The sequence below is a fragment of the Otolemur garnettii genome, unplaced genomic scaffold (genome assembly GCF_000181295.1).
Source record: "Otolemur garnettii isolate 467f Iridium unplaced genomic scaffold, OtoGar3 scaffold00001, whole genome shotgun sequence".
In the NCBI taxonomy this organism is placed as follows: Eukaryota; Metazoa; Chordata; class Mammalia; order Primates; family Galagidae; genus Otolemur; species Otolemur garnettii.
In genome coordinates, this window is record NW_003852396.1 from 14,065,762 (window position 1) to 14,088,354 (window position 22,593).

Genomic DNA, 22,593 nt, shown 5'->3' on the forward strand with positions numbered 1-22,593 from the left:
TGATTGACTATGGTACTGGGAGAAAGAGGTATTCTAGAACCGTGGCCCATTTTAAAATGGTACACATGCAACTCTGGACCTATAAACTCAAGTTCATGTACTCCATGAAGCTATGAAGACATCTTTACTCTTGGTTCCTTTGTGAACTTTGATTGGGAGAGAGAGAGAGAAAAGGAGAGAGAGAGAAAGAGAGAGAGAGAGAGCTGTAAATGACTGATTAGGTTGACTAGGGTGGTGGAAGGAACAAGAACCCGGCAGTCAGGGTTGGCATTACTGTATTCATTCATATCCATCCTGGATAGTCCCTGGGCTAGTTTCTAAGGAAATGTGTGACCTTGAACAAGTCCCATAACCTTTGTGTGCTCAGTTTCTCCATCTGCAAATTGTAGAAATTGCTGTATATTTGGAGGCACTAAGGACCCATGCTGTAGTGTCTATGATTGTATGGGTTTGAGGGTCTGCATACAAGGATGGGAAAACACCTGGAAAATATGAGTAAAGGAAGCTTCAAAGCATTCTTTCTCAAAGTATCAACAACAGTTGGAAGATTGTGGTTGTGTTGTTGGAGTGATGCATGCTGAGAGGTCTGTGGAAATGAGTGTGGGTAATCAGACATGAAGCTTACAACCAGGGCAGCCTGGCGTTCTGAGAGCTGTTTGGAGAGGTTCAGATTCACAAAACTCAAGGTCAGACACCCTTTTGGGAGGTAGCAATTGAAGAAGGAGGTTAGATGGCAAAGAAATAAGTGACAATCCAGTTTAAAGGTTAGGCATTCAGGATGGCAGGAAGAAGGTTTTAGAGTGCGTGTGCATATGTCATAGACTGGACAGATGGGCTTAGGGGGAGAAGGTAACAGATATTTTTCCTGGGACAAGGTTTCTGTACTCCTAAGAGGCAACGGGCACTTACCATGTCCTTGGTCCTTGACACTTCTGCTTGTCTGAAGAAGGCATAGGTACCCTTTTCCCCTCAATACAGTCTCAGTCTTATAATGTAGGAACTTACATCCCAAGTGTAGAGATATGATGATGAACATGTGAAAACTCAAGTCCTGGGAGTGCCTCCAGTTCCCTCACCGCGTGAGCATCTGGCTGCGGAGCTGGTCTATCCATCCAGATTCGCCCAGGAGTCTGTGTTCCTAAAGGAACTCACTGTGCCACTTGGTGGCACCAAAAAGTTGCACAAAGAACTCTGTTCTCTATAAATACAAACTACCACCCCTCCCTCCTCCGCTCTCTCCCCTTCCCCCCTTTCTCAGTAGCGGGGAGATAGCTGTACACGCCGCCCTCAGCTCGGCTGTTCTGCGCGCGTTGAGCGCAGGGGATGAGCTTGAGATCATTTTGAGGGGGGAAGTCCAGGACTGGAGAGCACGGCTCTGCCCCCAACTTTTCGGGGCTAGGTAGACCGCATCTCACTGCCCGCTGCGCGGCCGACAGGGGGTAAGCTTGCCAAGCGTCTGTGTGCCCAAGTGTCCCCTGGCCAGAGAAGGGTTTAGGAGCTATTAGCTGGCGGAGTAGCTCACAGTTTGGTTGGGGGGAGGGGGACGCGAGAGGAGTGGAGGTAGCCAGAGCTGACGAGGTTCAAATGTGCTCCATTTTCGAACCTCCTCTATTAAACCTGTTGGGGAGGTGGTGGGAGAAAGACAGGATCAATGGGTGAAGGAGGGAAGGTTTACGGGCTGAGAACGGGGTTGCGCTTGCCTTCCGACCTGAGTTTCCGCTCCCTAAGGCCAGGTTCGCGCGGTTCCGAAGGCAGAGCGGCTCCTCACACCAGCGGAAGACCTGGAATTGTGAGAAGCAAAGGTGGAGAGGGAATGAGGAAGGAGAATCGCCTACCAATAGATCGGTTAGCTGCCGCCCGGTGGCGCCTGCTGCAGGAAAGGGGGGACAGCGGGTGGTGCTGAAAGCACATCTTTTTCACTCAGGCTGGAGCGCCTCTCTCTGAACACCAGTCTGAGCCCTCCCGCTCTTCCCTCGTCCTTGTATTTTGTTTCCCATCCTTCACAAAGCCAGCCAGCAGCGCGAGCGGTACCCGAAGAGGGTGCCCAGCCTACAGAGACCTGGGGACAGAGAACCTCGGGGCAGGTTCTCCAGTGTGGAGGCTAGACGGGGGCTGGAGCCGGACCTGCTCCGGACCTCACGGGGGGAAGTGCCGGGTCCACCTGGAGGGTTCTTCCACCCGGTCCCTCATTTTCTGGCTGCTTCCATTTCCCTCTAGAGCAGGTGCTGTGGGAAAGGGAAATCGAGGAGCGGACAACAGCGCTTGTGCTTATTTCGGCACAATCTTGCTGCTGCCTCGCTCAACCACAAGCTCGAGTAGCCAGGCAGATAGATTCGCCAGCACATTACTTTTCAAGAAGAAATGGACATAGACTCGTGGGAAAGCAGCATCCCTTTTCCACCTTCTTCTCAGCTCCCTTCATGGTGTTCGGAGTCCCTCAAAGCTCGTCTGTATCCTTAATTCTGGCTGCTCGCTGTTTGGTGCAGCCAAAACGCTGCCTTGAACTAAATGCCGCCCTTCCTCCAGTGGGACATAAGCAAGGGTTTTCTGCAGAAGTCGCTTTGTTGCACGACTTTCTCTTGAGCGTTTGGCGTGTTCAGGTATGCTACCTCTCGTGAGATGTGTTTGTGCTATTTCCTACATGAAGCCCAGGGGATTTTCTCCTTTAATTTTTCCATCATCTCCCTGTAATTACACATTTAAGAACCAGGTGTGGCTATTTGTGTCCTCTATGAATGTTTTTTCCATTTAAAAGAATTATTGTTTTGGAAATTAAAAATATTGCTTCCTGAACTCACTGAGTTAGTAGTGGGCATCCCATCTAATCTCCAGCTGTCCCCAATACAAATGGATTCAGCACTCTGGACAGATCCGTCAAGGTTTCCCAGGATAAAATGTATATAGAACACTTTCTGTTCTTAAAGAGAGAGAGAAAAATCTTTCCCTAGTCATTTACACTTTGCATAAGAAAACACACGATCTAAATATTTTAATTGCATCCCCTAGAACTTTGTGCTACCTGTCACACAGCAATGTTTTGACTGTGGGCTATATGCTCAAAAGGAAACCGAACTCTTCAATATAAAAGGACATATTGTAATTATTTGGGAGGGAGGGGGCTGTAGCTGAATAATTCAAGTCACTGATGAGTTCTTCACTTAATTCCGTGGTAGACACAGGCCTCTGCCGTCACTGCACAGTACATGTTATGGACCTGATGACAAACACATGGGGAAACAGAGAAATTCACTCATCCAGCACAAATTAGCCAGACTTGGGGAATAATTGAGTAGATACATACAGTTCTTGGGTTATTCTCTGATTATTTGCCATGTTACATTTTGGTTAATAAAGAGCTTTTATAATTCCACTTTTCTTATTTTTAAAAACACATTGAACATTTTATGGTAGTCTTGCTATATTGTCTTTTTATTTGAAAGGTAGTTTTAAACAGAAAACTAAGTTTAATGGCACTAAAGCGTAGGTGATAGTATAAGTAGAAAATATGAGAGAGTTAATCATGAAAAATATTGTACTTATTTGTATACTTCTTTTATACAAGGTTTTCTATCCTTGCTGGATGAAGAAAGATATATATCCAAATATTCATCCTTATAATTTGTTTTACCTTGATATATATAATATATATAATATAATCAATATCTTTATACAGACAGATAAATAAAGTGTATACTAACTTTACAAAAGAGAGATGACTGCTGTTTCATATCTGTTAATGTATCTGTTGATTTGCCAAAGCTAATTTGATTCATTTGGACTTTGGATATAGTGAAAATATATTATAACGTGGTAGAAACATTCTGTAATTTAAAATATGTATCATTTTTCATATTCAGAGAAATATTTTTGCTACCCCTTAGGTATCATTTAGCTGCCACTTTGGTTAGTGAATATGGATAAGGACAGCATCATAAGAAAAGAACATAAAAATATTTTTAGTTCATGATCCATTTGTATAACACACAAAAAGCAAATTTAAATTTTTATTTTAAAACTATAAATCAGATATCACCTCCATATTTCTTTGTTTTCAGTTGTTTGAAATGTGTTTCTAAGAATTGTTATGACAAAGCTTGCATTCATTTCCTGTAAATTCACACAGAGGAGAAAAAAATTCTATTATTTACCAGTCCTAGTATTATTTGAGTTCTGTATACCTTTGGTCAGAAGAGTCACCAGACAAAACTTTTAGTGGAAATTCCTCTTTGCTCTAATAACTTCTACTTATTAAACACATTAGGGACCAGGCTAAATCCTAGATATTATTTTATTTAATACTCATTATTGTATGATTGTACTGGTGTGATATTGTACAATGCATTGGTTATTTTTACTTTTCTATTGTAGAAATCATTTCTTTCTTATATTGTCACAGAGCAAGGAAAAGAAAAAAATAATAAGTACACACAGATATGCCCCTAGTATACAAAAAATGTATGCACATTTTAAGAAAGGGAAACACTATTAAAATTGTAATACTCAATATATACGGATGACAGACGATGAACATGTTATGTTGAGCACCTCTTTTAATTGCAGAAGTCAAATGTGACTCGATTAAGTATAAAAGTTTGTGTGTGTGTGTGTCTCCTTTCACTGGACCTCAGACTTACCCTGTTTTTTTAATCTATGATGTGACAAACATCATGAAATTGTTTTATTGTAGTTTCCATTGAGTTATGGTATGATTAGAAGTGTGCAAAGACCTTAGTTCCAGAGTTCTTGAGTTTAAATCTCAGTTTGGGGGCTTACTAGTTGTGTGACCTTGAGCAAGTTACTAAAAATTTATGTGCCTCTGTTTCCTCATTTTAAAAAGATGAACCAGTGGTAACAGTATTGTCATTATTGAGTAATGACTATGGATTAATGCACAAGTATATATAAAGTGCCTAATCCACAGTGAATAGTGCATAAATGTTACTTAATCTATTAATCCTTACCAGGCCTTTGGATATCAAATGTTTCTTGTATTCTCCATGTCATTAAATTTAATGTTCTCAGCAGCCCTATAAATTGCATTCTATTTTTATTTTGTGAATTTAACAAGAAAATGTAAAACTAAGATAGATTAAATGACTTGTCCAATATCTCACAACTTATAAAATGACAAAGCATATATTTAAATCAAAGACCATCTGAAGAGTACCTTCTTCCTCCACAAGGGAATATGCCAGTACTTCTTTTTTTATATATTCAAGAATATTTAAAAATAAACATGCAAATGCTCAAAGATAATCAGAAATCAAAATGCTACATAATTACTGTCTTAATTATCTTCTTTTCTTAGTCAGACCATTACGGAAATGTAAAGGAAAGACTTAGATGCAAAAAAGTGTATTTTCTATAATGGGATCCTATTGGTTGTGTAAAGATACTAGAATTAAGAAGAATTCTCTAATGATGAGTTGTCAGTAATTCTGGTCATAGGACACTGACTTTAAACTTTTCAGCATAAATGTTCTAAGGAAAATGAAAAGCATATCAACACAATGACACTAGTGGGCATTATAATAATTACAACCTTCTTAGACTTTTTTTTTTTATTTTCTAGAGGAACAGTCAAAACTATTTTGAAAACATCAATTTGCCTTAGTGCACAGGAATGTAGTAAAATCCTTTAAATACAAGGGTAAATAATATACTATTATATTATTTATTTAAAAATAAACCAATAAAGTGAGATTTTGAAAAGCCAGAAAGTAAATTACTATACAAAGTTATTCTTCTTACAATCTTGTGAAAAGTACAATGAACTTTGCATTTCATTTTAAAATCAGTCTTTGAATTTGGAAAGTACATCATGGGACTTTTGCCTCACATTCATGTATTGTAATTTGTGGCTACTTAGAACTATGCTTATTTGATGTAAAGCAATATCATCCTTCACTCTTATAGTTTAATTCGTACTTATCAAATTGATATTTTAACCTTTGAAATGAGACAATACGAGCAAAGACAAATAGGAAAGTAAAGAAAAAATAAGGCAAGCTAATTTCAACCTATTCTCCTTTAGCATTATTTAGAAATTTCAGGTAAGTCTTTGTGGGACTGATACATCTATATGATTGTCTCTTAGTCACATTCTTCTTTCATTATTATGTCAGCCTTGCCAGAATGACTTTAGTGTAATCATTGGTTTTTTGACTGGGACTGACTTTGACCTGAAGGAGACATTGGGCAGTATGTGGAGACATAGTTGGTCCTTACAACTGGGAGGTAAAGCTACTGGCATTCAGTGGACAGAGACCAGGGACACTAAACAACCTGCAATGCACAGGACAACGACTTCTGACAATGAAGAATTATCTAGTCCAAAATGTCAATAGTGTTGTGGTGGAAAAACCCTGATCTAAATTATGCCAGGAAATAGAGGTTCCTATATTTACTTGATGTGTTTGCATAGTTTCCGATGAATTTATGGGTATTACATTAAAACTAACAGAAAACAGAATCTCCAGAATGTTTTGCAATCAATCCATTAGATTTATTTAAATAACAGGGACATTTGATCCTTTGAGAGGCATTATCCATCTCTTTATATTGAGTGTGGGTTTACAGTCAGAGATAGTTGGGTTCAGGTCTTGACTCTGCCATCTATTATAGTTATGGCACTGGAGGTCCAATTATTTACTTCTAAACCTCAGTTCTAGGGGTATCAGAATAAGTAGTGATCATAACTACATTATAGGGTTGTTGTGGGCTTACATTTAATAATGTTTATACTTTAGTACTAAGAAGGCACTCAATAAATATTAGCTATTAGTAAGTAGAGATCTAGTTATAGAAATGTGACCCCACATATTCACCCACTCAATGATTGGTAATATGATATGTACGATGATGTTTTACATTCTTTAGAAATATGTCATAAATAACAAGACATTAGTGGAAGGCTGCAAAATGGGTAGAAGTCTAAAATCCCAGCTTGGTAATTAAATGGAGACCAGTCAATTAAATGGAGACTGCATTATTTTCACTGCTTTACTACAGGTGACTTTTTCAGGCCTTTATAGACTACTAAACCACTTATTTAAATGATTTAAGATGACTTAATGAACTTTATTTTATTGCTAGCTTTTTAAAATTAATGCATAAAATTATAGATTTCATCTTTGTGCAGTAATATTTTATGGTCCTTTTTATTGATGGGATTTTACTTAATATATGGCTAATTTTGTGGGATTGCACAGAGGGGTTGCTGGACTTTCTTGTTTACAAGGTCACAGATGTGTGATTGGGAGAGCAGTGACAATGGAGTTCTCAGACTGCAAAGTTCTCAGTATCATCACACTTCAGAGTGTCTCTTATTTGTGGTATGCACTTGTTGCCAGAGAAATATATCAAAGACATTCATGGCATATGCAATGTTGACACCTCTCACTGTTTGTAGTAAGGTTACTGCTCAGGCAAAATTAAATCATTTTAGTGTTAATGTCCTGAGTGACGTGATTTGCTTGTGTAGGGAGTAAGTTATATAAGAGACATCTGTGCCAGAAAGATGGTCAGTGTTTGAGAAGATTGTTGAAAGTAAAAGACAGTGTGAGCTGGATATCTGACTACAAATCAAGTTGTAATGGCATTTGCCATCAATGGCAAATTGTACTTACCAATATCTCTTCTTGATGTTCATTTAGGATATAATATGAGACTGCATGGTTAATTGCGGCAAAATACTTTTAAAAATATTACATATATTTCTATTATTTTTATAACATGGTCGTGATTAATTTACTGTGGTTATGAATTCAGAAATACAACATTGAATAAAGAATGCTATTTCTTCTGAAAATGAGACCTTTAACTAATATAAATATCATAAATTATATTATATTTAACTAATATAATATAATATATTATATAACTAATATATAAATTAAACTGTCCATATATTTACCCACATTTTAGTGAATTGAAAGTCTCCATAATATAAGATTATATATCTATAACATTAAAATCTTTTTCTTCATTATATGAGTTAATACTTTCTCATTATCTTTCTATAAAATGGTGGTTAACAAATATTCCTAGGAGTACTTTTTGTTAAAGGTAGAAGTGAGATCAAGAACAGGAAAAGACTCTTTACTCTGAAAATAAAGTATTGCAGAGTTATTATTTCCTGTTCTTTTCTTCTACCAGACACCTGTTGAAATAAAGAATAAATTCTGTGATTGTATTGCTAAGGAGAAATGGCCTTGCCCATGAACTTACATAAAAGCAAGAAAGACTAAGACCTTGTAGAAAAATCAATGGGTGGTAACCAGAATTGATGATGTCAGAGACAAAAGTCTTGAAGTGAAACTTATATTACCTTTTTATATCTTTAGGCACATGTGGCCTTCTGAATCCTTGACTGTGTTCTTTAATTGAATCAAAATTTCATAGAGCAAATACCTTTAATAAAAAGTTTGAATTTGTTTGAGGGGCTGCATTTGGGGACCTAGAGTGTCACATGTGGCTTTGACGTCAGAGGTTCCCCACCCCATATGAAAATATTTATGCCAACAATATCATGTGAAGATATGTGTGCTTTAGAAATGCTTGCAAAAGCAAGTATAATGCAAGAAAATCTATAAAAAACCTTAATATCTAACCATAGGTGATAATTAAATAAATATTGGTACACTCACATAATTGTATATTATGGCACTGTTAAAAGAAATAAATACTTGAAATGTGAGTCTTGGCTCTGCTACTCACTTGCTTGGGAACCTTGGCCAAAATGCAGTATCTCTCTGAGCCTCAGTTCTTGCCTTTGTAAAATGTGCATAAATTATTTATCATGCCATTTGCATGACAATTAAATGTCATTTTATATGAGACCCTAAGCAAAGGGTCTAACACATGGTAAGCTCTCTCTGTATTTTAGTTGTTATAATTGTCCCCATCATCAAAATGAACTGGTGTGGAAAGATATTTCTGATGTATTATTGCACAGAAGAAAAAAGATGTACTATTATGAGAGAGATTTCATACAATATATCATTTTAAATAAAAATATCTAAAACATTATAAGCTGAGAAAGGTATAGAAAAGCAGACACAACTGTGTCTTAACTAAAATTAAAACTTTGTTTTAGGGTGATATTTTGCTGAATTCAGGACCTGGGTCAGCCACAAATCATTTAATCTTTTGGGTCTCAGTTAAACTAAATCATATTCAGGGCCCTTTATAGCTCTATGATGCCATTTCTCTTAATATGTTGAAAAGCCATGGAGAGGCTATGTTATGAGAAGAGACACCAAGAGGAGGTAAGGTCACAAGGAAGTCAGAAGAAGAAATTTAGAAGGAAGATCAGACCCAAATTTAAAAATCAGCTATGTTTATTTCTACGTCTGTTTTTGCCTATTTATATTTTAGAAGTTCTCTGTTGCCCGAACTCAGTAGGCAGGGGGAGTTTTATTACACATTGTTCAATCTTCTAGAGTCGGGTAGGGGGTATTATTCTGGAACCTCAGCCAGGTAGTTGAACAGAAAGCCAAGTATAGGCGATTCATTTCTTTTGTGCATTCAGCAGGATTAATTAAGCATCTAAATTTGTCCAAGGATCATACCAGGAATTGAACAAGGCACAGATTTAACCCTTGAAGTCTGTTGTAACAGGAAACAGGTATATAAATAGCAGCAGTATTAGTTTAGTAATAAGTGCCATAAGGAAGTCCAGTTAAGAAAATGATGTGAATACAGAGAATAGAATCAGCACTGCAAGGTGAGGGATCTGGGAAGATTTTACAGAGACAGTTTGCAGACAGTATTCCATTCAGTCCTCATTAAAACTCTTTATGGTCGGTACCAGTACCATTCTCATCACAATTGCCAAAAATGGCACAAGACTCAGAGAAGTTAAGTGCCCAAGGACACACAGACAACAAATGGTAGTGCCAGAATTCAAATGCAGGTCTCCCTGATTCCAAACCTACATTCTTTACAACTGTCATAAAGGCCTCTGAAACAATGGCATGCCAGAGATCAGTGCCAGCCTGAGCAAAGCCATTGGAACCAAGCAGCATATACTGGAATAACAGACCAAAGTATCTTGACTAGTGGACTCCAAAGAAGAGAGACCAAGAGGAGGTAAGGTCACAAGGAAGTCAGAAGAAGAAATTTAGAAGGAAGATCAGACCCCAATTTAAAAATAAAAGTAAATAGTCAATGCATTTTATTATTGAATTTATAAATTCAGAAAACACAGATGAAGCCTAAAAAGAAAATGAAAATTATACATATTTTGTTCTTACTAACTTCAGTGTATGTTTCCAGTCTTCTTGTGTATACATACATACCCAACTGTAATATTTCTTTGAAAATAAAACCATACCTGTCTTTTATTTCTTCTTGATGTAACATGAATACCTCACATTTTGCTGCTCCCCCATGCCACAAAAGAAATTTTCTAGTCAAAAAATTGGTCAATATCCTTTGCTTATTTTTCCTTATTTTTGGACCTTAAACTTCCCAGGGGTAGATGCTCCTTTTTTATTTTTAATTAAATGATAGCTGTATACATTAATGCAAACATGGGGTACACTGTAGTGTTTTCATATACAATTTGAAATATTTTCATCAAACACTCTTTAACTATTAATAGTGTATTTTATCTTTATCCTTCCTAGGGGATTTCATCCATTTGCATGGTTTAAAAAAATAATAATAACTTCTATATGCTGACACTTCCCACATTTTTTGCTCCTATTCCGATCTCTCTCTGGTATTCAGTCACTTCTATCCAGCTGCCTATTTCCTTTTCTTGTCCTGACTTTCTAGTAAGGAGCTAAAACTTGGTATATGAAAACTGAATTTCTGCTGTCTCCATCAAATCCTCTTCGCCCCAGCACTCTCTGCCTCAGTCAATGTGACACTGTCCTTTATGTATCTGAGAAGAAAACCTTGGCATCCACATTGACTTCTTCCTCACATCCCATGTCAGATGTGACAGCAAATCCTTTCACTGCTCATTCAACATATATTCAAAATCCTGCCATGTCTCACCACTTAGACTATTGTTACCTCAGTCCAACCTTTGTCATCTCTCTCACCTGAATTCCCACAATAGTTTCTTAATTGTTCTCTCAGTTTCCCATTTTTATGCCTTTTTTCTTGTTAAAATGTTAGGCAGAGTATGTCCCTCCTCTATTAAAAATTCCTTCCAGAAAAATATCTTCGTTTAATGATGAAGGCAAAGCCTTTTAAAGTCCAAACGGGTTCAACATCTTCACACCGTCTCCTGGTCTGCAAGTTTTTCTCTCTCCACGTTTTCATTCTGGGACAGCAGCCTCTTTGCAATTTCTCAACATGCTAAACATAAATCTGTGTCGGGGACCTTGTATTTGCTTTTACCTTTACCTGGAATGTTCTTTTTCTAGATAGCTACATAACTTACTGCTTTAATTCTTTTAGGTACTTATTTACTCAAATGTAACTTTTTTAGCTTGTATGCCTTTGGCCACATTATTCAAAATTTCCCACATCTCTAGCACTTTCCATGTTCCTTCCTTGCTGTGTTTTTTTCACTTTAACATTCATTACTGTGTCGGTACAATGTTATACTTGTTTATTGTCTGGCAAACTCGCTTTTAGGCTCTCTGAGGATATGAATTTATGTGTCTACTTTGTTGATAACTGAATCCTCAGGGCCTAGAAAAGTGCTTGGTGCACATTAGTCACTCAACAAACATTTATTTGGCAAGTGAGTGATGCTGATGGATCTGATGTATCCCCTACTGGTCCAGGTGGAATTCATGCAGTATTAATTTCTTGTATTTTGATAGCTCATAGGATGACTTACTGTTTAGCCTTAAAATAAGCTGAATTATAGCACCATTCTGTCACATTTTATATCATAATGTATTTCAAAATGTACTTTCCAAGCGTCTGTGCTTCATAACTAATATCAAGAAAGTATAGCTATTATATAACCAAGCCAAATTAGGAAGCAGTAATTGCTTCATAATTCGATGGACTATAATTCGATTCTGGATGGCAGGACAATATAAATTCACTTGTAGTAGATAACCATACACACTTGTACCTTCTGTGTCTTAAATTATCTTTTTTCCTGGAGTTCTCTTCACCCTGTAGTTTGAAAGATGACTCCTGCAAGATCCTTTATCCCCAGCAAGCTTACACTGTGTGTTAGAGGCCATTCTAATTTTCATTGGTTTTTAAAGGCTCTTTTGCAGAAATGGGTAATGAGACAACAAGAAATAGTGAAAAGGGTATGTCATACCACATAGAGTCTCCAAGTATAGCATGAAATCTAAGTGATGGATCACTTTTGATTTGTCAAAATGCCTTACACAATTTGTAAAATAGAAGTAATAAAATAATACAAGTTGAGCAGCCTACCCCCCCCCACAACAATCCTGAATCTAAAATGCTCCAAAATGGGAAACTTCTTGAGTGCCCAAATGATGCCCAATGGAAATGCTTATTGGAGCATTTCAAATTTAGGATTTTCAGATTTAGGATGCTCGACCAGTAAGCACAGTGCAAATATACCAAAATTTGAAAAAAGATTTAAATCTGAAGGACTTCTAGCCCCAAGTGTTTTGGGTAAAAGATACTAATTCAGCACGTCCATCTTAGGGTTGTTATATGGATTATTGATACGTACATACCAACTCCACCACACACACATATGCAGAGCGATTGTGTTGATATGCAATGCATGTAGAATATGTTATCTTCCATTGGAACCAGATGATTTTTTTCTCTGCAACACAGAGGCCATGTATGTGTCTGTGAATATATAGTTCCTAAGACTTTCTCTTTTGGTTTCCCTGGTATTCTATGCCTTTCTTTCTTTCCTAAAATTTTGGGTTGCTTCCTTAGCTGCTGTTTCCAAAACCTGGCCTCTCAGCAGAGCTTCTTACCCCCACCTTTCTTGCTCTCTGGGTGATTGCATGCATTCCAAAGATCTGATGTATTGGTGACCTTCAATTTATATCTCTAACTCAAAACTCTCCTGTAAGTCCAGCTTTACATATCCAGTTTCTTGTTTGATATCTATACTTAGATACACCAAAAGCATATGAAATTTAACATATTCAAAAGAAAATAATTGATTTTATTCTGCCCCTCATCTGTTTATGTAGTCATCTATCTCATCTGTATACATGATATCAAAATAGACTGGGTTCTCAGACTGGAAGCTTAGGGGTAGACCCTGATTCCTCTTCCGCCCTGCTACCCACATCCAGACCATCAGCAAGTCCAATTTATTCTACAGGGAAAATATGTCTGTGTCTACTTTTCTCCATCTTCATTGTCACTAATCCTAGCTGAGCAACTATCATCCCTTACTAGATTATTACAAGAATATCCTAAAAAGATTTTTCCAATCTATAATCAGTGAAATTGGGAGCCAGAATAACCCTTTCTAAGATTGAATTGCACCAATCATTTGTTTACATCTTCTCAGTGGCTTTCTGTGGTGCATTGAAATTCTTCAAGGGCCTACATGGCCTGGCTTTTTCTTATCTTTCAAACCTCACCTCACACCATCATCCCTCCTATTCTTCATGTCCTAGCCACACTTTTGACATTACTGGATTGTTTTTTCTCACCTTCATTATTTTTTGCATTCATCAGATTTCAGCTTAGGTCATCCTTTGGAGTATTGACCCATAAAGCCTGTAAGTGCAGGGAGGATGTATGTGTTGTTCACTCTTGAATAATCAATCCCCTGGTGACAGTCATAGCTTATGTATTCCATATAATTGTGTTAAGTAAGTTAAATAATTGATGTCTGGGACATTATGGGTGCTCAGTGAAAGATAATGATCATAGTAGCCAATGCACATCATTGAATATACTTTTTACATTAATCTCTTCCACTCAATAGTTAATAGATCTTTGTTAAATGAGTTAAATAATCAGTTAGCATATACTTGGAAGATAATCTGTGAATGAATACTGTGTATCACTATATAAGGCTTTACTAAAATGAACTAATAAAATGCATGGGATTGATATTTCAGTTACATTAGTCTCATGGGCCACTTCCAGTCTCTCATATCACTTCTATGTTCTTACATTAAAAAATCAGTTCTGTTTTGTTATGGAGTTTCCTCATTAACATTATGAATTTAATGAAAAATTGTGTTTATTTCAGTATTTTTTATATGCAGTAGAATTCACATGACCACGAGTATAAGAATTATTCACTAGGTCTTTGGCCAAAGGAAAGTGAAAAGAAAGTTTGGGAATATTCAGATAATTTCCCAAAGAGAAAATTAACATCAATCCTTATTTTCTTTCCCCTTGTCTATTATGCCAACTGTCATATCCTTCTTTTTTCATAGTTATTCTGGAACATCTAATTGTTTGATGAATCTTTTTAAAAAAATTTTTATTTTACTATTTGATATCATATAGTGGGAGCTTTTCTCTGCTATCTTAGGAAACAGTGGAAGGAAAGAGTGAAAATGAATGTAGGAATAATTAGAAATGTGATTCAAATTACATTCATTTTGTGTCTGGACTGAAATTTCTGCAGAACTGATCAGTTTTACACCATTAGTATTCTTGTAGAAGCATGATAATTGCATAAATTCCTGAAGAAACATAACTTGTCTTTGAAAGGTAGAGAGAGCTTGGGAACTAGCTGCTTTAAAACTATTTGAAGTCCTTGCCTGGTAAAAATGTTGACATATAAATAAACTATCTTATACAATCCCTTTAAATAACTTAAATCATTGATTTTTTTCAGTTCTCTTTTATAAATTATGCTAGAATTTACTATAGGTAACTTGGGACACAATTGCCTTCTTCCCAGAAATTTAAATTGAAATAGATCACTATATTTGTAGCGATACCAAGTTTCTACCTAGAAGGATAGTTCCAAAGATGCATCCTTTTAGCCCTTTGAGCCTTAGCGATGTGGAAATTTTTCCTGGATCAGGGCTAGAGAACTGATTCCTGTGAATTTTATTACAAGACTATAATTACTTTGAAGACTCTCAGGAGGATCAAATGGGTTGCCAGAGAATTTTCTGTCCTCACTACCTAGCCACAGAATGCCCTTGGAAATTAAATAACAAAAAAAGATCATGTCTTGAGTGTATATATCTCTATTTAATTTACAAAGTATTTGCATGGTTGATATCTTAGGTTGATTCCCGTAAGGGGAATTGTAGCTCATATTATTTTCATTTTTCACATGAGGAAATTCTAATACTAAGAAGTTAAACAATAGAATAATATTTTTAATAGCAGAATGAGTATTTGAACCTGAATATGCTTTTCTCCAAAAATTGATGTTCATTTCATTATTTCTTGCTGCCTATTTTGGAGACATTTTACACTCTAATATCCCAACTTTCCCATTTCTCTCCTATAATTCATTTAACTTGAATACATACCCCTCTTTATTTTCTTTGTTATATCTTATATGTTAGTAAGACACAATACCTAATTATTCCTATGAAGATTATTCAACTTGCTTTACATTGTATTTGGAGAATGGGTATATAAGGATTTTTGAAAAGATAATATTTTTGTAATTGTTTAATTAATACATACTTGATGCTAAAAATTTAAAAGAAATGAAAAACATTATGAAAGTTAAACAACAATTACCCATAATCCTGTCACGTAGAGATGGCCAATGATTAATATTTTGGGTTACATACTTCCTTGAATTTTCTGTTCATGATATCACTTTGCTTCCAAGATGCTTTCTCTTACCTCTGCCTGTAAGTACAGTTCTGCTACCACTCATCATATTTTTTTGTGTGTATGTACTCAAGATGACAAATAAAACAAATATTAAGGGTAGTGCCTGTGGCTCAAAGGAGTAGGGCACTGGCCCCATATACCAGAGGTGCAGTTTCAAACCTAGCCCTGGCCAAAAACTGCAATAAATAAATAAATATTAATATAATTAAGTCAGGGATTAAAAATCTATGTCAGCTGATTCATCAAATCACAGAGGAAACAAAGAAAGTCAGGGAATATTTTGTATTCTTTGTTCTTTATTATCTATATCATCTAAATCTTCTCTTTCTCTGCTAGCTGAGACCATTAGAGCTTCCTCAAACTAGTTGCCTTATATTGTTAAAGACAGATTCTATTTTTTTTCTTTTCAGGTCTCAAATACCATGATTGCATGGATGTCTCTAACTAAATGGTACCTGGGGACATGATGGTCCTTTAGACAACACGTCTAAGTTGCAGGCTGATTCTTTGGTTTGCCGCTCAACATAGGACATTGTTTGATTGTGTCTATCAAAACTCTGCTAAAAAATTTCCACCATGCTGTCTTTATTAGCTTGAACTCCTTTCTTAAAATGGTCCTTCTGTTGATCCTGTCAATCCTGCTTTTGAAAGAAGATGTCCGTGGGAGTGCACAGTCCAGTGAGAGGAGGGTGGTGGCTCACATGCCAGGTGACATCATTATTGGAGCTCTCTTTTCTGTTCACCACCAACCTACTGTGGACAAAGTCCATGAGAGGAAGTGCGGGGCAGTCCGCGAACAGTATGGCATTCAGAGAGTGGAAGCCATGCTGCACACCTTGGAAAGAATCAATTCAGACCCCACCCTCTTGCCCAACATCACACTGGGCTGTGAGATAAGGGATTCCTGCTGGCATTCGGCAGTGGCCCTGGAGCAGAGCATTGAGTTCATAAGGGATTCCCTCATTTCTTCAGAAGAGGAAGAGGGCTTGGTACGCTGTGTGGATGGCTCTTCTTCTTCCTTCCGTTCCAAGAAGCCCATAGTAGGGGTCATTGGGCCTGGCTCCAGTTCTGTGGCCATTCAGGTCCAGAACTTACTCCAGCTTTTCAACATACCTCAGATTGCTTACTCGGCAACCAGCATGGATCTGAGTGACAAGACTCTGTTCAAGTACTTCATGAGGGTTGTGCCTTCAGATGCCCAGCAGGCACGTGCCATGGTGGACATAGTGAAGAGATACAACTGGACTTATGTGTCAGCTGTGCATACAGAAGGTAAGTTTTCTTTATATCCACTGAGTATGTCTTACTATGCACACAACAACTTCCTAGTTAAACTACTCCTAATTATTTTGGATAAAAGTGAGTTTCCTCAGTTGTATTACTACTGCAAGAAGGGACTAGATGGTAGATAACAAGATAAATAGATTTAAGTGAATATGAGGGCTTGAGTGACCATGAGTTGGTTAAATAGATTTTTTAAAATTGGGTATTACATTATTAACTTCCACTCATTTGATACTACCCTGTACTTCTGCTATACTGTAATTCTGCTATAATGATGGTTTCTGATATTTGTTACTAGAAGTTTTTAGATCTTCATTGAACACCTCACATTTTTAAGCTTCCTCCAACTGCCTAACATTTTTGATAAAGAAAGGTGAGCATATATGGACGTAAGATTAAAGACAGCCAAATCAAGCCGGCATATGCTAATGTAGAGACTTAACCAAACAGTTTAGTCTTATAATAAGAGTCAAATCTGAAATGCATATAAGAATAAAAATAATTTTATCCATGCATAGAACATACCTGTGAAGTATAGTTTTTAATAATTCAAAATAGATTTGCTTAGAAATGTATTGCTTCTTTATACTCAGTAGTGAGGATGGAAAAATCTGACTAATGATTTATAAAAGTTAATAATTAACTAGAGCTTTGTGGTTTATGGTGTTTTAAATATGCTTTTGTATACATAATTTGTTAGTTCTTGAACAAGACTGTTCGAGATAGGCTTGTTTTGACCTAGAGAGGTTAAGTGACCCAAATGGTATTATGCAACACTCTTTCTAGGACAAAATGCACATATTAAGCACTACAGAATACTGAAGAAGGTACAAAATATTTTTAATGAATCATTGAATTATTATCTATTGCAATTTTTAAAAATCTTCAATAAAATATCAGTGTGGTTCAATCTACTCCAATGCAGTGTGAGGTTAAGTTATTTTAGCCACTTGAAAGTTTGGAAGCCAATTGTCAGTCATATATTGCAAAATTTCTATCATCACATGGCATCATAACATAAATTTCACTGCTTGGACACTCATTAATAATATTCAAGCTGTACAAACATAAAACTAGATTCTATATGGAGACTTCTCTATATCTTGACATTTCGATGAATTAGTTAACAGTTTACTTAGAAGGATGTTAATATTAGCGATTCTGAACAATAAGTAGATGTTTGGATTAGAAGACCTTTGCATTTTCTTCCTTCAAAGTTTTTCTAATGCTGAGATTTTTATTTTAAAACCACTATTTCATTTGCATCTCACAGCAAGCCAATGACATGGAGAGTTCCAATATTTTATTCCCATATTAAAATACAAAGGCTAAGAGTTTTAAATAATTCCATATTTACCTAATAATTTTACAGCCAGGAATAGAGCCCATAGGTACTGACTTCTAGTTCAGTGTACTATTATAATTTATTAGACTCCAATAGAATCAATTTGAGGATATGCTTATACAATATATATTATTAAGCACAAATATATGCATGGCCCTCTGATAATCCTGTGAAGGACAGGCATATATTTCATATATCATAACCTTCAATGGGTTTGAATTAGAAGAAATGAGAGCTGCACAAATACTTATATAACAATAATTCAAGATGACACAAAGATACAAATATGTCTCTAAAGTAAATTAGCTGTGGAAAAAAATATCACCTCCTGCTCTGTGGCTAGAGAATCATAGTGGAAATCTCAGAAAAGAAAATGGAATCTGGCAGTTGAATTTTAACAAGTAGAATTCTGAAAATTGGTGAAAATTAAGGGATAGATATTAGTGAAGAGCAAGAGGAAATATGAGGATATGAGAAATAACAATATGTTTGAAAAAGGCCAACTATAAAGGTATGTTAGGTTTGTCTCAAATAGGTCATAAATTTAATAAGGGACTTCCTTCTAGCTTCAGAAGAGTAGAGCTTGGTCACTAGGTAGGGGATACTTATTTAAGATTGTACAATAAGGGAAACTCATGACCATTAACTTTTAGTCTAAACAGTTATTTTAATGTAAATGTACACCAATGGTAATGCAGTGATCTGATGAAGTAAATTATGATGCATTCTCATGATGCATTATTATGTTTTTATTAAAATGAGTGAGGTACTCGATAGACAAAAAATATAATAATAATGATCACTGAGATATTTGTAAGTGGAAAAAAAATCAAGGTTCAGTTCTATATATGTAACATTTTATTTGTCCAAAATGGGTTTTTATATAAACCATTTGATTGGATATTAACAGAATTATTCTCAGAGAACAGAACTGCTAACAACAGTTACTCTGGGAGGAAATCTAAAACTTGCAGTTGTATATTAAATGCATAAATTAAATTACCTATTGAAGGACAACAATGAAAAGAAAATATTGTATTTGTGGGCAAAAAGTAAGACAATAAAAATAGGATTGCCAAATTCAGTCAAATATTTGGGTGATACCATTAAGATTCAAGGAAGAACAAATCTTAAAATTGAATATTTAAAGATTAGAGGAAATAGTCCTTCCCTTATTGTTTTATGTGGTTATGTCAAGAAGTATTTATGTTGTTTTGATCCCAAACAAGTGTGTGGATAGTCGGGTTATGTGGTGTTATGCCTTACAGTTGATCAGTATAGGAGTGGCATGGCAGGAATTTTCACAAGGTGCAGATCTGTTGGCTACTGTGGAAACTCTTCTAGGTGATGCCTGGTTTTCTGTTGCCTGGATTTTTAGCATATCTCTGTGGGATCTTCCATGCAATTATGACGTTAGTAAATTCTTTAGCCTATTTCTCTGGCTGGGTTGAGGTAATTCTTGCTAGCCCTAAATAAACTAGTCCCAGTATCTTGTAATTTATTCCCACATTCTTATAATTATTCTCCTTTGCTCAGTTAATGTTCCTCTTCTTGAGGAGTATGGAAATTTCCAAGTGCTTTCACATGAGTCACTGAGATCTATGAAAAGATGTAGTCCTATTTTCAAAAAACCTTTATTTCTACTATTGCCCATTTATTTTCTACTTAAACCTCATAGTCCTGTGTCACAACAACCACAAGATGTTCCTTTAAGAAACATCAGAGGATGATATATTGGTTCAGTAAAATGCAACTATAGTCTAGATAGGAGGGGAGAAGAGGGAGAGGGGAGGGGAGGAGGAGGAAGGGTATTTGGTAGGACCTCACCTATTGTGCACAGTGCAATGGTACATTTCAAATCTATTAAGAGAGGAGTATAAATGTCTGACCACAACAAATAAGTGAGGCGATGGTTATGTTAATCAGCTTGATGTAAGCATGCCCCATTTGTATACCAAATCAGCACACTGTACCCACTAAATGTACACCATTATGATTTAATAAAAAAGAAAGAAAGAAAGAAAGAAATATCCAGAGGAGATCATACTGAGGAGATCATATCCTCTTCCAGAAGAGATCCTACTGAGACCTGGGTTTCAGCTTCAGTGTTATCTCTGACCCTTGTGATTTCCCGTGATGTATGTGTCTGTGTGCTACATGATGGAATATTTACCGGAACTTGTTGTGTTCCACAAAAAATCGTGCCTACAACTTCTAGGCAAAAAGATTCACAATATAAAACAAAAGAAGAAAGAAAGAACACATGTTTTTTAAAGGGCAGACCAAGCTATTTCTTCAGCTGCATAAAGTAAAGGAACATGAAATGATTCACTCCAGTCCAGTCAGGACTCTCTGTGTGCTAAGAACTGGAAGGGGGACTTTGCCTCAGTACTTTTGGAAACCTTGGTACATACACCTCTATGGCACAGATTGATGCTGCTTGTCTGTTTATAGATGTTGCAGATTGATTGCACTAAAGACCTCCATTAATCGTCCCCCTACACATCCCTACACATCATGTACTTTACTTTACAACTTTGTAATTCCCTTTCACTGTCACTGCTTCAGCCAGTACAATTTGATTGAAGTGAGACTTTTTTTCTTAGCATGTCTTAGAACCCTGTCTTCACCTTATGAAGGATGAAAGCATCCGGGTTTTCCAGATGAGTTCAGTTGAGACCATGAAAATCAACAATGGTGTTTCTGACCCATGGCTAATAGCAATCATATAATCAAAACCGTCACTGTGAACAACGAATGCCTTCAGAATGAAGCCCTGTTCAATGGGCATGTCCGTCCCTCTGACTTCAGTCTCTAATCCCCCTCCTCAAAATGGGACACTGTTGCCATGTTTAAACTTAAAAATCAAAGGAAAATTAATTTTTTGTTCTGAAGTAATATTTTTGAGGTTTAAATATGAAATAAAGCAGAATAAATGTGGTGGACAAGAGGGAAAATAAAATGGTTAGCCCATATTCTTGAGGCTAGAGATGTGAGCTTGATATCTTTAAAGAGTTACACACTATTTTTTATTGCAGTTTGGCCAGGGCTGGGTTTGAACCCACCACCCTCGGTATATGGGGCCGGTCTCTATAAAAAAAAAAAAACCAAACAAAAAACAAAACAGAAGAGTTACACACTGGCATATATTTCATTCTTCTATTCTCTCCCTTGATCTAGCAAACTTTCACTGACAATATACTGAATTTGGTTTTATATACAAAACCACATATATTTTACTTTTGGGGGGACTTACAGGATTTCATACTTCACTATTTTTTCCTGACTATAGTTAAAACTCTACTGGGTATTCCTGAGGTGTATTAGAGCACCTTACACATAAAAGGTGCTTGAAGATTATTTTCTGAATAGATTAATTAGGTTTAAAATAGTATCTAGCTCACTATTTAGGAATATATAGCATGTGGCCAAATTGCAGGCATTTGTAATTTTCACAGTTTTGCTTCTTTATAAAAATGAGGTGTCACAATGTCTCCCTTGATTAATTGTAAAAAGCTCTTCACACCCTGTTCCCTTTTTTGTTTGCATTGGTTCTTAAATTTGTTATTTCTGTCTAATGAAATAGGAATGTTAATTTGTTCTAGCAGGAAAAAAAAGCATGTCAGTGATGTTTTTCGGGAAAAATATACCAATAAGTTATACTAGTAATGAGCATCCTTAAAAACAGTGTGGCTGAATTTACCTACAGAATGCAATTCTGTACCAGTTTTGGGTTATGATATGGCTTGCTGTTGATTATTTGCCTAAAAATATAATAACAATCCAACTTTGGTTGAAAGAATTTTAGTGTAATTCATAGGTTATGTGTTTGACTTCTAAAAAGTAAAAGCACATTTTCCCCATTTCACTGTTTCTACTAATTGTGATTATAACAGGGCAACAGTTTAGCTTGGAAAGGTAAGAAATGTTTCTATAGAACCTACTGAACACTTTTTAAAGTGATTTCATTTTGTTTCTTCAGGGCTTGAACCATTCTGAGAATTGAGACAAATTTTGAGAAGATCTTGATAATAATTCAGATACAAACTACTGTCAGCTTTGCAGAATGTTAACAACACTGGAAGGAGCTTAGGCCAGCAGAGCATTCAGTCTAACTTCTTTATTTCACATTTCAAAAAACAGACAGAAAGGTCAAGGTCGAGCAACTTAGCCTTATTTGTCACATAATTAGTTGCTGAGTAGGATTTTGGAACTGAAGATTCCTGTCCACATCTTTGTTTCCATATCACTGTCAGTGATCCCTGCTC

General features: G+C 36.2%; 1 protein-coding gene across 1 annotated transcript in view; it reads left to right on the forward strand.

The window, feature by feature from the left end:
• The window catches only part of GRM5 (glutamate metabotropic receptor 5), a 514,551-nt gene that overhangs the window by 806 nt on the left and 491,152 nt on the right, over positions 1 to 22,593 (forward strand). The window contains exon 2 of the mRNA XM_023510155.1: positions 16,107 to 16,968. Within this exon, the coding sequence (XP_023365923.1) occupies positions 16,308 to 16,968 (661 nt within the window). The 5' untranslated portion in view covers positions 16,107 to 16,307. The remainder of the gene's footprint in view (positions 1 to 16,106; positions 16,969 to 22,593) is intronic.